The sequence below is a fragment of the Carcharodon carcharias genome, chromosome 23 (genome assembly GCF_017639515.1).
Source record: "Carcharodon carcharias isolate sCarCar2 chromosome 23, sCarCar2.pri, whole genome shotgun sequence".
NCBI lineage: Eukaryota > Metazoa > Chordata > Chondrichthyes > Lamniformes > Lamnidae > Carcharodon > Carcharodon carcharias.
In genome coordinates, this window is record NC_054489.1 from 19,660,872 (window position 1) to 19,675,575 (window position 14,704).

At 43.1% G+C, this 14,704-nt stretch overlaps 1 protein-coding gene across 3 annotated transcripts in view; it reads left to right on the forward strand.

Moving 5' to 3' along the window:
* Nucleotides 1-11,786: 11,786 nt before the first annotated feature.
* Nucleotides 11,787-14,704, forward strand: part of dhx8 (DEAH (Asp-Glu-Ala-His) box polypeptide 8) — a 45,301-nt gene continuing 42,383 nt past the window's right edge. For all 3 annotated transcript variants that reach the window (XM_041173510.1, XM_041173511.1, XM_041173509.1), the window contains exons 1-2: nucleotides 11,787-12,031; nucleotides 14,285-14,370. In XM_041173510.1, the coding sequence (XP_041029444.1) occupies nucleotides 11,923-12,031; nucleotides 14,285-14,370 (195 nt within the window). In that variant the 5' untranslated portion in view covers nucleotides 11,787-11,922. The remainder of the gene's footprint in view (nucleotides 12,032-14,284; nucleotides 14,371-14,704) is intronic.

A 14,704-nucleotide genomic window follows, 5' to 3' on the forward strand; every position in this document is an offset into this window, starting at 1 on the left:
TCAGATGAACACACTCAGACATTAGTGTCCCACTGCGTAATTTCTGGATCCATTACTTAGGACACTGTGGAGAAGATGTATATAATGCAATCATAACCTGGTCTTTATAAACAGGTTTATAATTGCATACAATTCAAACCCTTTCAATTTCACACCCTACTCCCTTTCAATTAATAGAAAAATGCTGAATTGTTTCCATGTACCATTAGATATTCCAATAACACAAACCATAGAAACATAGAACCATAGCAAAGTTACAGTGCAGAAAGAGGCCATTCAGCCCATCGTGTCTGCACTGACCAAAAAAGAGAAAAAAGAAACTAGCCGCTCATTTTAATCCCACTTTCCAGCACCTGGTCCATAGTCTTGCAGGTTATAGCACTTCAGAAGCAGATCCAACTAGCTTTTAAATGAGTTGAGCATTTCAGCCTCAACCACCAACTCAGGCAGTGAATTCCAGACACCCACCACCTTCTGGGTGAAAAGACTTTTGTTTACGTCCCCTTTAATCCTTCTACCAATCACCTTAAATCTATGCCCCCTGGTAACTGACCCTTCAGCTAGGGGAAATAAGTCTTTCCTGTCTACCATATCTAGGCCCCTCATGATTTTGCACACCTCAATTAGCCTCCTCTGTTCAATTACCTTAGCCTCCTCTGTTCTAAGTAAAGCAAACTAGCTTATCCAATCTCTCCTCATAGCTGCAATTCTCAAGCCCTGGCAGCATAACATACAAAATACTTGGCGTCTAAAGGCTAAGCTAGAGTCACTTGTGGCACAGAAGGAGGCCACTTGGCCCATCAAATCCATGCTGGCTCCCTGCAGAGCAATCCAGTCAGTTTCATCCCCCAGATCAGTTCCTGTAGCCCTGCAGTTTATTATGTTTCTGAGTTATATTCATGTCTGGTTATTAAAACGAGGAAGGTGTAGGAGTACTTTTAATATGAAGCATTTTGCTCCCCTTCTCAATCCTTGGGCCTGAAATAGATGGTGCCAAATATCTTTTGAGATAGTTGCAGTTTTAACATTCTTTTCACCCCTGCTGTTTGGCAACTTATCAAATTCTCAATGCCAAACAAAGGCACCTTAACTGGAAAATGAAGTACTCAGTTCTGTTGGTATATCTTCTCGTTAATGACCATTCTTCAGTCATTGGAACAAGGTTAGGCACTTTATGTGCATAAAAAACTCAAAGCGGTGTAGCAAAAGATGTGCATACCATGTGATTTGTGTCCTGAGACACGACTTTCAAAAATGTATGCCATAGGTCATTAACACCTCCACTCCCCTCAGCATTAGCCAAAGTCTAGCGCACTGTGTTTATTTTACGTTGATTAATTAGCTGATTTGCAGCCCATTTACACAAATATCATACATATTAAGACATGATTGCAAAATGGGAAGAAGCAGTATGAATTTGATATTAAATACCCAGGAATTAAAACTGTGCTCAAACCAAAATCACCATTGGGAAAAATTTTCCCCCTGTCGGGAGGGAAGTGCAGGAGTGGGCGCGGGCAGGCGCGCCTCCGATTGGCGCCCCCAATTGGGGGGCGCGCCGCCATTTTACGTGGGCGGGCCAATTAAGGCATGCCCAGCGTGACATCCGCCAGGAAGCGCTATGCGATCCAGGTGCAGGTGGGGGAGTTTCCCTCAGCCGGGAGTGCGCTCTTTCACGCACCATATCCCCTCATGTGACACTGCCACATGAGTTAGGACATGCCCATAAGTTTTATTGAAACCTCTCTTGAAAATTTAAATGCCCTCATGAAACCTCATCCCGCCCATGGATGAGGTTTCATCCTTTTTCCGAAGCCCGCCAGGGCTCCTGGCCTGCCCGCCAACCTTAAGTTGGATGGGCAGATCCATTAACGACCTTAATTAATTTTTCAATGGCCTCAACAGGCTGTTGACAGGTCGGCAGGCGCACAGCTGACTCGGCTGCACCCCCGCTGACCTGAAAATGGAAATGATGCAGGGTGACGTCGGGAGTTCCATTTTATGCGTCGGTGAGCGGGTCCTGCCCGCGCTCGCCGACCGGAAGATCCTGCCCATTAAATTTTTACCTGCTGGAAAACCAGAGTGAAGAACCATTGCAAGACACCAGCAAGGTCGAAAAGAGTAGGAAAGAAGGCAATATAAGCAAAGTGTCGCTCAATATGTGATGCCAAGTTTAGGGATTAAAAGCTTCAGCTTGGTAAAGTGGGGAATGGTCAAAGAAATTCAAGAACTGCATATTGCAATCCCAGAAAAGAATGAACAAGAGTAGAAGACTGTATGATGTGTCTTGATTTCAACACAGTGAGGATTCAGAAAGGCAAAGTGTCATTGTGTCATATGACATTCTATTGAATTCAAATTTTATTTCTATATGGATTCTTTTTATCATAAAGAAGATTTAATTTTATTACAATTAATGTGCTCCATAACTTTAACAAGCAAGGAGATGCTAACATAGAAAAAGAAAACATTATTCTCCATTTATACTTATTGAAGAAAGGCTCAATGTCAGTAGTTAATAATTTATATACCTGTGGCATAACTTCTACTACTTACCTCATGGGTCACTATGTATCACTGGGGCAGAAACTGGGGTTAAGTTCAAAGGGTAGAGGTCAGTAATACAAATATGTTAATCAATCCCTACTCTTAAAAATTCTATACAAAGATTATGCAGCAATATCTATTTTTACTTGCCATATTCTAACACTGAGATGTGGGAAAATGCAGCTTGGATATTGTCTCCTTAACTGGCTCCATTTAAATCATACATGACACAATATTACACAATAAAGGATCATTGTGAATGAAGGGCCAACTGCAGTGAAAAGACTTAATCAGTGATGGAAAATTGGACCTATTCATCAATAAATGGATGAGTATATGTTGTTTGAAACCATGTTTCTTCCAAAGCTAAGTATTCCCAGATGGAGTGACACTAATTTTTCCAGTCTGCTTCAGTTGTAGAGACAGATCTCCCACATACAATATCCCAGCAGCTGGGACCTTTTCCCAAGGCAAGTTTAAATGGCCTGACAGCTGATGGGACCTCATTAATCAACAGGGGACACGTACGGGGTCATTTCTCTAAAGCAAAAATTATTATAGTAAATTGTTGCTATTTATCATCCACACTGACATGTTCAGTGGCTTCGGAGGGTAATGTACCATTCTCCAAACATACTGACGCTAAGTACTGCACACTACTGTAACTCAAATTCATTTGTTAAACACACATCAGTAAACATGACAGCAAGACCCAGATTTGATTGCCTGTGTCATCTTTGAATCAGTGTTATATTCTGTTTCATGGTAATTATTGAGCTTAATAAACTGTTCGATTTCTTTCGTAAGGTTTAAGTGTTCTGGCTGGCAGGCTCTGACAGGATGCAGTTGCCTGGTATGGAATTACTTTATGTGACAAGTTATACTTTTATTTTATTATTGATGGTGACTGAAGTGTTGAGTACATTTTTGACTTTGCATATGATCCACCTGCAATACCTATCCTGTCCCCTTTTTGTTTTGATTAAATAGAATATTGTTAGACTTAATGAACATTGAAACTGGTCTCTTTTTTCCAGTTGCTCTTCTGCTGAAGGTGGTAGGACAGGATGGTTGGACACTTTCGCCCCCTGTTACATTGGCTATGTGGTTATGTTTCATTCTCCGCTTCTCTCTCTTTGAAAAAGACAAACCATTTCTCCTGAGCCTTCAGTTACCTGCCCTAATTCCCCATGCGTGGATCACTGCCTGTTCCTCTATCTCAGGGTACCTCTGCACATTAAAGGCTCGATATAAATTGTCGTTTAATGTTGGCGAGGTATTTCACTATGGAGGGACGTGGGGGAACAAGGTAATCAAACCAAACCTGATCTCGTCTTCACTCAAAGCTTTCACACGCAGCCATTTCCTAGCACAGGGTAGCAATCGGGAGCAGACATTCTAACCAACCTTGCCTGCAAGCCCAGGGGCCATTGGTAGCAATACAAAAGCTAAGTGGTTCACCAAGATCTTCTGTTTCTTCTGGCTTGGCACTACACAGGGCGAAGCCTTTATTCACTGAGCCAGCAAAGTTTATTAAAGTTGTGCCTTTTAGAAATATTAATTCCATTAATTCCATTCTCATCACAAACGTGTAATGGTTCGGAATCATGAGCTGCAGCGTTGCGAACACGTCTAACAGGAAGACAGTGACTTCCAGCAATGAGTTAATTCTTAGGTCCTGGGTAGAATGATGTCACCGAGGACTGCTCAGGTGCTTCGAGCCGTGCTGGACACAAAAACATACGAATAGGAGCAGGAGAGGCCCATAAGGCTCCTCGAACCTGCTCCGCCATTCAATAAGACCATGGCTGCTCTAATCTTGGCTTTCGCTCCACTTTCCTACCCGTTCCCCATAATCCTTGAATTCCCTAGAGTTAAATAATCTGTCTAACACAGCCTTGAATGCATTCAACAATTTAGCCTCTGCGGCTCTCTGGGGTAGAACATTCCAAAGATTCGCAACCTGCTGAGAAAAGAAATTTTACATCACTGTCATAAATAGGCGACCCCCTTATTCTGAATACCCCCACAAGGGGAAACATCCTCACAGCATTTACCCGGTCAAGCCTCCTTAGATTCTTGTTTGTTTAAATAAGATCATCTCCAAGTCCTAAACTCCAATGAACAAAGGCCCACCCCATTCAACTTTTCCTCATAAGACAGCCCTTCACCCCAGGAATCAACCTAGTGAACCTTCTCTAAACACAACAGCCGTAGACAATATTAATCCTGCTTCACTGGCTGTCAAGGTTATCGGATTCGTGAGGCGCATTCTCAGCGGGGTATGTGCTGACCAAAGCGGCAGTCACATCACCGGCGTTGACCTTAAAGCAGTGTCTGTCGACTGTGACTTAATCGACAGGCTTAAAGCATCCATCAACATGAACAACAACTTTCATTTATAAAATGTCCCAAGGCACTTCACAGGAACGTTATCAGACACAACTTGACACCCAGCCACAGATAGAGATAACAGGACAGGTGAGCAAAACCTTGGTCAAAGAGATCGGTTTTAAGGCACATCTTAAAGTGGGAGTGGCAGCCAGTAATAAAGGTCTAGGGAATTTCAGAGCCTAGGGCCTAGATAGCTGAAGGGACAGCTGCCAACATTGAGGTAGATCAGGGATGCATTAGAGGCCAGAATTGGAGGAACACAGAGATTTTGGAGGGTTTGAGGGCAGGAGGAGGTAACAGAGGTGTGGAGGGGTGAGACCATGGAGGGATTTGAAAACAGGAGAATTTTAACCTCCACTCCTAACCTTGCATCAAGGTGCAGACATGACAGAGCTCTGACCATGTTGGGAGAGCATGAGCAGGAGTGTCTGCTTAGCCGTAATATTGAAAAGATTCTGTGCATTAAGTTCTACAGCCCAACCAACTGAGCGCTCTTAAAAGAAATCTTTACACCAGGCTGGAGTTATACTGCAGGTGGTGCAAACTCAAATTGTGTGGGATATGGCTTCCTGCAGGAAAGCATTAGGTTTTCTGGCCCTCAGATCACGATGTGACACTTGAGGTATAGTGCCAGTTTTCAGACCAATACAAATTCACTTTGCACCCGCTCAGAAGCAGCATATAAATATATTCTTATATTGTTTATTTTTGTGAGGGTGTTGGTTACAGAATGGAGTCTCTTAAAAAGTCTTCATAGTCCTCAGTAGGTTAGCAGCCACTAACCACTTGTAACAACTATATACATATATATAGTAAAGGGGACAGACAAGGAGCTATCTCCATGTCTAGGTCTTTACATGTCTCTGCTAAACACCACACTGACCTTCAGTCTGGGTCATGTGCCTTCTTACATCACTGTGTGGGGCGGTACTGTGCTCAGTCCCACATTAACCCTGTATGTGTCAGATCCTTATACTACATTTATCGGTTCAAATTCTCCTTGATCACAAATGACTTATGACATTTGACGGGGGTGGGGGGCAGACAAAGACCAGGGGATTCCCCTGTCCCGCCCATGTTGGGATCCATCACGGGCAGGATGGAGAATTTGGCAAACCAGCAAAACGTCCATTGACTTTCGGCAGGAATTTCCGGTGCCGCCCACAATTGGTGTTGAGTTGTACAGACTTTTGAGGGAAAAAGTTATAGTCGGTCATTATGTGCAATGATATAGGTCTTCACTTAACTTATACTTATATAGCCCCTTTAATGTAATGCAACGTCCCAGGGCACTTCACGGAAGCATTATAAAACACAGTACGATAGCGAGCAGCATAAAGAAATATTAGGTCAGATGACCAAAAGCTTGGTCAGAGGTCTAGGCTTTAGGGAGAATTTTAAAGGGGGAAAGTGACGGAGAGAGGTGGACGGATGTAGGAAATGTATTCCAGAGTTTGGAGCCCAGGCAGCCAAAGGCACGGTCACCAACGGTGGAGCAATTAAAGCCAGGGATGCTCAAGGAGCCAGAATTAGAGGATTGCAGGTATCTCAGAGGGTGGTGGGGCTGGAGGAAATTACAAAGATCAGGAGGGTTGAGGCCATGGAGGGATTTGAAAACAAGGATGAGATTTTTAAAATCAAGGTGTTTCTTGACTGGGGCCAACATAGGCCAGCGAGCACAGGGGTAAATTCATGTTTGCTTTTGGCCTTTTGTTTGCTATTGGTTCTGCATTCATTTTCCCATTAACTGAAAAGCGTGCTGAAATAAATAAATATTGCAGTTAAATAATTAGTATACCATATGGACAGGGAAAACTAGCCGATGTTTTGTCTCCTTTAATTACCTGTGTAATACTTGCATGTGTTTTCATTATCTTTGCTTTACGTTTACCATCAGTAACATGGGCCCAGGCAGAGCTGTCTCCCCCCAATCATCCCCTGCATCCCCCACCCTTTCAGCCTGTCCTATCAACAGGACAGATGTAGAGTGTAAAGGTCACAGGACCAGCTGCCTCAGCCTTTGCCTGCATATAGCACTTTGGCCTCAGACAGACTAAGACCAAAATGAATGCCTAATTCATGTGTCAATACCGATAAATTATTCAAGGAGGTGGGCAGCCTGCCTGACCTAAATCAGCTAATGTGCTCAGAGGAAAGGAAGACTTAAAAGTGATCTGATTCATGGAATAATGTGCTGTGTAATACAACTATAATACATTCAAATCCTTTCCATTAAGTTAGATATTGATTTGCATTCAGTTTTATATGATGTGGGGATTTTATTCATGTGAATCTCTGCTGGTGAAATTGACCATAAGGCAATAGATAGCCAGAGAGGTGAGCGTCCTACATATTTCTGATCTAACCCAAATTAACAAGGGTTAATCTGATAAAATTGCCACCACAAATCCAATGGTAGCCATTTTAATAGGATTCAACCAATTTGGCAATGCCAGTGGCATGCAGTAAGAGTGGGAGAGATTCCCGGTCAGCCGTGTGATGGAAAGAACGTTGGAGTCTCTACCATCACTATCCATAGTTCCAGACTACATCAAGCATGTAAAAATGAACGTTGTGACAGCAACTCAGAGTTCTTGAGTGAACTGTTACACACCACCACTACACAACGAATGCCGAAAGAACTGTTAACTTCGGCACATTTATCACAGGAAAGGAGATACCTCTGGGAAAAAAATACCCTGCACCAAAGATCAGTGCAAGCACATTCAAGAAGCCAATTGAGCTGCTGTGATAATTTATGTGCAAAACTTAGTTCATGCTAACTCAAATATACTCTGGACAAGAAAACAATGGTGAAGTGATTGTCAGCAATAAAATACACTGCTTCACCCATTGTCTGTGGATCCAGTTCTGCCACCGGCCAGTGCTTATTCAGCCTCACAGTCGCCAACATCAAGAGATACAGGTAGGGTTTCTGCTTTGGGCATGATTGTCGATTCCTACACCTGTTTTCAAAGGGGATTTTTTTTTCCTCGCAAATTTCCACTCAAGTATGTGTGCATATCTCTGAATGCAAAATCAGCCAGTGAAATTGGGTAGCATTTTAAAACTTAATTCTTTATAAAAGAAAAATAACCTGCTTTTAAAAATATTCCTTGATAGATTTAAGAGTGGTAACTTGTTGCAGTTTGATGAGTACAACTGAAAATGGGTTCATCTTAAAAAAAAGCCATTTTTAATCGCAGTGTCAATCTACCATCTTTGTGTAATTAGACATCAAATGGCTAAACATTACTTCTGAAAAATATACAAGACAATGTTAAGTTGACTACACTTCAAAAGTACTTATTTGGCTCTAAAGCACTTTGGGATGTGTTGAGGTTGTGAAGGACACTCGATAAAAACAAGGACAGACTTTTACATTCAGTGTGTGGGTGCTCGCCCGATATGCCGGAACGCAAAATGACTCGCGATGATGTCAGGTGTGCATCCCAACGTCATCGAGAAGTCGCGTGATATTTCATTCGGCGGGTGTGCGCTGGAGTCGGCTGCGCACCCACCAATAATTGAAAGGCCTATTGAGGCCACAAATCAGGTAATTAACCTGAATTTTACGCTGCCCATCAGACCTTACGGTTAGCGGGCAGGCGAAAAGGCCAAGTGGCCTTTACGTTTTTCAGCAAACCTCATTCACGAACGGGACGGGGTTTCCTGAAGCTATTACAAACTAAATAAAAAGTTTATTTTGAACTTAAAAACATGTCCCATCTCATGTGACAGTCGCACGAGGGGCCATGTTTCATTGAATTTTTCTGCTCTCTATTAATTTTTCCAAAAAGCGCTTCAATCTCTCCTGAGGCAGCTCCGGGCCTCAGGGTGATTGAAGTGCTCTTTCTTGTGCATTCGCAAACTGCGCGCTAGGTCAGTTTTTTAGGATGAATGAAATGGAGCGGTATCACATTATAAAGAAGGGGCACTTTCCTGAGGCTGCACAAGATATAGCGCCTTGTAGTTATGTGAGCACGCGATCTAAGCCATCATGCCAGTGCCGTAAAGAGGGAGTTTGCATCTAATTGTTGCCAATGTATAAGGGAGAATATATGAGTATTTACTATCGCCGCAATGGGGAAATGAAGTATCCACGCTCGCTAGTCTCGGCAGGCTTCCAGACTGGAATCAGAATTGAATAATTATCTAGTGCTTGCCAGCTTTGGCAAGTAGTTCCAATCAGCACTAATGGGGCCAGAGTTGGACTGGTGGGAAGGCCTCCACAACATTGCACATCTTTAGCCTTTGAAAGCATTGGTACACTTGGAGCATGATAGCAGCCGAGATTCAACACAGACACGAGCATACATCACTGTTTGCGGCACAATATATTAAAATGGCTGCATGTAACGTTTTGTACTCATTGCTTAACTGTTAAACTTCAGTTGCCCCACCAGCACCCTGAGCAAAGTCATGGAAGATCTGCTAGTAACTTTAAACACTGTCACTCCATCAACCTAACCTCAGCTGTTGTTTTAGCTTAACTACAATTATCTATTCAATTAATGCTAAGCTCCCGGTGGCTGATGACCAGCTGAGGTTCTCAGTTTTGGCCAGGTTTACCTCAAAACCTTCCAGTATTAGGCCAGCACTACCCTCAGGCCATTTGAGTATCAATGTGATTATGGCTTTGTGATTCTAACATGTCTTGTCTCTGCTTCCATATTCTGTGCAGTCCTATAAGTGGCAGAGATGAATGTAAGGGGAAGCTGAATAAGTACATGAACGAAAAAGGAGTGGAAGATTTTGCAGATAGGGTGTGACGAGGAGGGTTGGGAGTAGGGTGACCAATTGTCAGGGAAAGGATTAAGGCACAATTTGGCATAGCCAAGCTATTCAACTGGGTGGGGGTGGGAGGTTGAGCCGAACCTTAAGACGGGGCTGCTGGGAGGAGATGGCACAGCTGCTTGCTGCACATGCGCAAGATTTAAAGTTCTGAATTGCGGAACAATCAATCCTGGAAACGGGCCAACCGTCTCACACATAGATAAAAACAAAAAAACTGCGGATGCTGGAAATCCAAAACAAGAACAGAATTACCTGGAAAAACTCAGCAGGTCTGGCAGCATCAGCGGAGAAGAAAAGAGTTGACGTTTCGAGTCCTCGTGACCCTTCGACAGAACTTGAGTTCGAGTCCAAGAAAGAGTTGAAATATAAGCTGGTTTAAGGTGTGTGTGTGGCGGGGGGGTGGGGGGGGTGGTGGGGGGGGGGGGGGGGGGGGGGGGGGGTGGAGAGAGAGAGAGAAATTGAAAGGATCTGACAAAGGGACATCACCACTAAAAAAAAAGACTTCCATTCCTATTGCACTTTTCATGACCACCTGATGTCCCAAAACACTTTACAGCCAAAGAAGTACTTTTGAAGTCATTATTGTAAATGTAGGAAAAACGGCAGCCAATTTGCACATGCAAACTCCCCCCAACAGCAATGTGATAACGACCAGATACTGTTGATTGAGGGATAAATATTGGCCGGACACCAGGCATAACACCCCTTGCCCTTTTACATCCACCTGAGCAAGCAGGTGGGACTTCGGATTAACGTCTCATCCGAAAAACAACGCCTCCAAGAGTGTAGCACTCCCTCAGTACTGCACTGGAGTGTCAGCCTTAATTTTTTTATATACTCAAGTCCTGGCAAGGGATTTTAACCCGGAACATTGCAACTCAGGGGTGAGAGTGCTACCTATTGACCCACCCATTAATCTTTTTTACATACAAACATATGTATTAGGAGCGGGAGTGCATTCGGCTCCTCAAACCAACTCTGCCATTTGACAAGATTATGGCTGATCTCATTGTACCTCTACTTTACTTCCTTGTCCACCCCCAGTAGCCGTTGACTCGCTTGTCAATCCCAAGTCTATCTAACTCAGCCTTAAAATATTCAATTACCCTGCCTATATTGCTCTCTGGGGTAGAGAATTCCACAGGTTAACGATCTTCTGAGAGAAAGAATTTCTTCTCATCTCTGTCTTAAATGGGAGATCCCTTATTTTTAAGTTGTGCCTCCTAGTTCTAGTGTCTCTCATAAGGACAAATATCCTTTTAGCAGCCATGCTGTCAATTCCCCTCAGCATCTTATATGTTTCAATCAGATCACCTCTCATTCTTCTAAACTCTAATGGATACAGGCCCAATCTGTCGAAGCTCTCCTCATAAAATAATCCCTTCATCCCAGGAATCAGCCAAGTGAACCTTCTCTGAACTGTTTCTAATGCAATTATATCCTTTGGAGACCAAAAACTGTACACAATACTCCTGGATGAGGTCTCACTAATGCTCTGTACGACTGTAACAAAACTTTCCTATTTTTATATTCCATTCCCTTTGCAATAAACGGCAACATTCCATTTGCCTTCCTAATCACTTGCTGTACCTACATAGTCACTTTTTGTGACTCATGTACCAGGACACCCAGATTCCTCCGTACCACAGAGTTCTGCAATCTCTCTGTATTTAAATAATGTGCTGCTTGTTGCATCTTCTGCTGAACTGGACAAGTTCACATTTTCCCACATGATACATCCCATCTTTTATATCCCATTTTTAAACTGCTAACGAACTTGCATTTCAATAGTTCCTGACTTTTCTATTCTAGATCCCTCGCCTTTGCAGTGTTGCCCTGTTGAGTGAGAGTGTTTGGAACCCTAGAGTTTCCTGGAACTTCCCTGTTCAGTCCCAGGCGACATGACTTTGTGTCGGGACTTGACTCGGGCTCTGGTCCAGGGCGGCCCCTGGTGGTCGGGCACGGAACTCGCCGCCCGGGAGCCTCCGGAAATGGCCGAAGAGGGTTCGCGCGCGGCGACGCGCTGACGTCAACAAGAAAAGGTGAAAGGTGACCGGCGTGCGTGAAGATGGTGGCGGTGCTGCTGGCTTGTTGAAAGAGCGTTTGTTTTGATCCAGTTTACCGAGAGTTTTGGGGTTTGGGTGAATCTCTTTCCGGGCTTCTGTTGGTAAAAGGAGTTTCGGGATGGCGGAGATGGCGCTGGACGAGCTCAGTAAGCTTGAGTATCTGTCCCTGGTGTCCAAGGTCTGCACTGAGCTGGACAACCACTTGGGCATCAATGACAAGGACTTGGGTAAGAAACGTGGGCGGCCAGGCCACCCCAATACTTCTGGCTCCTCCTATTTCCAATCCATGCCATTGAAGAAAAAGTGAACCCCAGCTCCATGTACTGATGTTTGCAGCCTCTCTTGCTTCCACCCCCCCACCACATACACACCCCCCGCCCCCATCACCCACCACACACACACACACACACACACACACAATCACACACAATCAGTGCAAAGAGTCTGTGGATGCACCTTGGCATTAAACATAACTATGAACCGGTCACCTCTACCACCTAGGAGGGCAAGGGCAGCCGACTCGTGGAAACACCACGCCCTGGAAGTTCCCCTCCAAGCCATGCACCATCTTGACTTGGAAATATAATGCCACTCCTTTCACTGTTGCTGGGTCAAAGCCTGGAACTCACTTCCTAACGTTGTGGGTGTGCTAGCAGTTCAAGGCAGTGGCTCACTACCACCTTCTGAAGGGCAATTAGGAATGACTAAAACTGCTGGCCTTGCCAGTAATACTTGTGCCCATTGAATAAATTTTTTAAAAATGGTCTGACTACAGACTGCTATTAAATGAACTGGAAGATAAGTTCCTGATGACGGCCTGTGCTTGGAGTACAGTGCTGGGTTGAAAACATTCTGGTGATTTGTTGAACCACTTTTTTAACATTAAAAAGACAGAATACCTTAAGGGAAAGTGCTATTTTGTACTTTCCTAATGTAAAATAGTCATTTGGGGCATGGAGAATAGCCAGAGTATGATTTGTGACCCAGAGATGCTAGGATATACAAGGTCTTACTGCCTGTGTTGTGTATTCCAGAGCTACTGGTTTCTTATTGATAATGCTGTACAGCTGTAACCCAAATGAGGTTTGCGATACAAAAACAGAAAATGCTGGAAATGCTAAACAGGTCAGGCAGCATCTGTGGAGAGAGAAGCAGGGTTAATGCCGTGGAGAGAGAAGCAGGGTTAATGTTTTAGGCCAATGACCTTTTGTCAGAACTGAACAGTTTGTGATCTCTGATTCGCTCTTGATCAAAAATCTCATGCCCAGCACTTTGTAATATTGGCTGTGCAATGAACATCTTAAGAACTCAGATTGTTTGTTCATTTAGTAAACAAAATCTGGAAAGAATGCAAGTGAAGCAACTGATTCCTGAATAGCCCCTGAAGATAAACATTTGTTTTGTATGTGTCAAAGGCGAGATTCTCTCAAATAGTTTCTGTTACAACAACTTGTGGGTGGGGAAGGAGGGAAATATAGCAAAAAAAAATCTGAACTGGCATAGAAAGGGAATGTTTGAATACCTGTGTTGCTGTTAGGCTTCCTGGTGTGTAAGTAAGAGTTGAGTCACCACAAACTTTTCCAGATATTCTCTTTGCCAATCAGTAAAAGACTGTTACTACATCTTGACACTGAAGAGCAATTCCTGTTGTTCCTCTTATTTTTGAAACCTATTAGATTTTAGCACATCCTAAAAATCTGTATAAGAATCTTTATGTCTAGAGTGCCTGTGTTATTAAGCATGACTATTGAATATCAAATACTGGAAATACATGGCAGGCTTTGGAGCATCTGTGGAGAGAGAAGCAGAATTCATGTTTCAGGTCGATGACCTTCCAGAACTGGAAAGGTTTGCAGATTATGAGCAAGGAAAGAAACAAGATGAGTCAAAAAACGTTGCAAATGGCAACAGCAGAACCATTATCAGCATCTGCTGTCTGGAAAAAAATGGTAATGGTTATGATCTGAAGTTGTTGAACTTAATGTCGAGTCCAGTAGATTGTAAAGTCGTTCAGGACAGAACTGTCAGTGATTGGCACCCCATCCACCACCTTAAATATTTACTCCCTCTGCCACAGATGCACAATGACAGTATTGTGTACTATTTACAAGATGTACTGCAGCAACTCATTAACATATTAACTGGGCATTATCTCATTGGTGTTTGTGGGACTTTGCTGTGTGAAAATTTTGCTGTGTGCTGCCACCTTTCTGCATAATAACAATGACTGTGGTTCAAAAATGTACTTACTTCGCTGTAACGTGGTTTGGGACCTCAAAGTCCTGAAATGGGTAACACGAATGAATCCTTTCATTGGGCCCAATATTGTGATTGAATCAGTAAAAATCATTAACATTTGTTTCATGATTATTATTTTGTCACTTCCTATGCAAGGATGTATTTGGTTTTATGCAATGAGCTATATGCAACATGAAAATGCTGCTTTTATTCTTAATGTACCATTGTTTTTCTATTTCCAGCTGAGTTTATCATTAATCTGGCTGAGAAGAATATTACTTTTGATACTTTTAAAGGAGCACTGGTGAAGAATGGAGCTGAGTTTACGGTAAGGTCGAGAGAGAGAGAGAATACCAATTTCAACCTTATTGATATGCATAACAACTGAAAATTCTGGAAATACTCAGTAGATCTAGCAGCATCTGTGGGGAGAAAATAAAAGTTAATGTTTCAGGCCTGTGACTTTTCATCGGAACTTTTACCAAAGCGATCAGATATATTTTCTAAAGCCCCCTCAAAGTGGGGAAGATGGTGCCATAGTGGTAATGTTGCTGGACTAGTAATCCAGAGACCCAGTTAAAGCATGGATTCAAATCTTATCACGGCAGCTGGTGGAATTTGAATTCCATTAATCTGGAATTGATAACTAATTTTAGTAATGG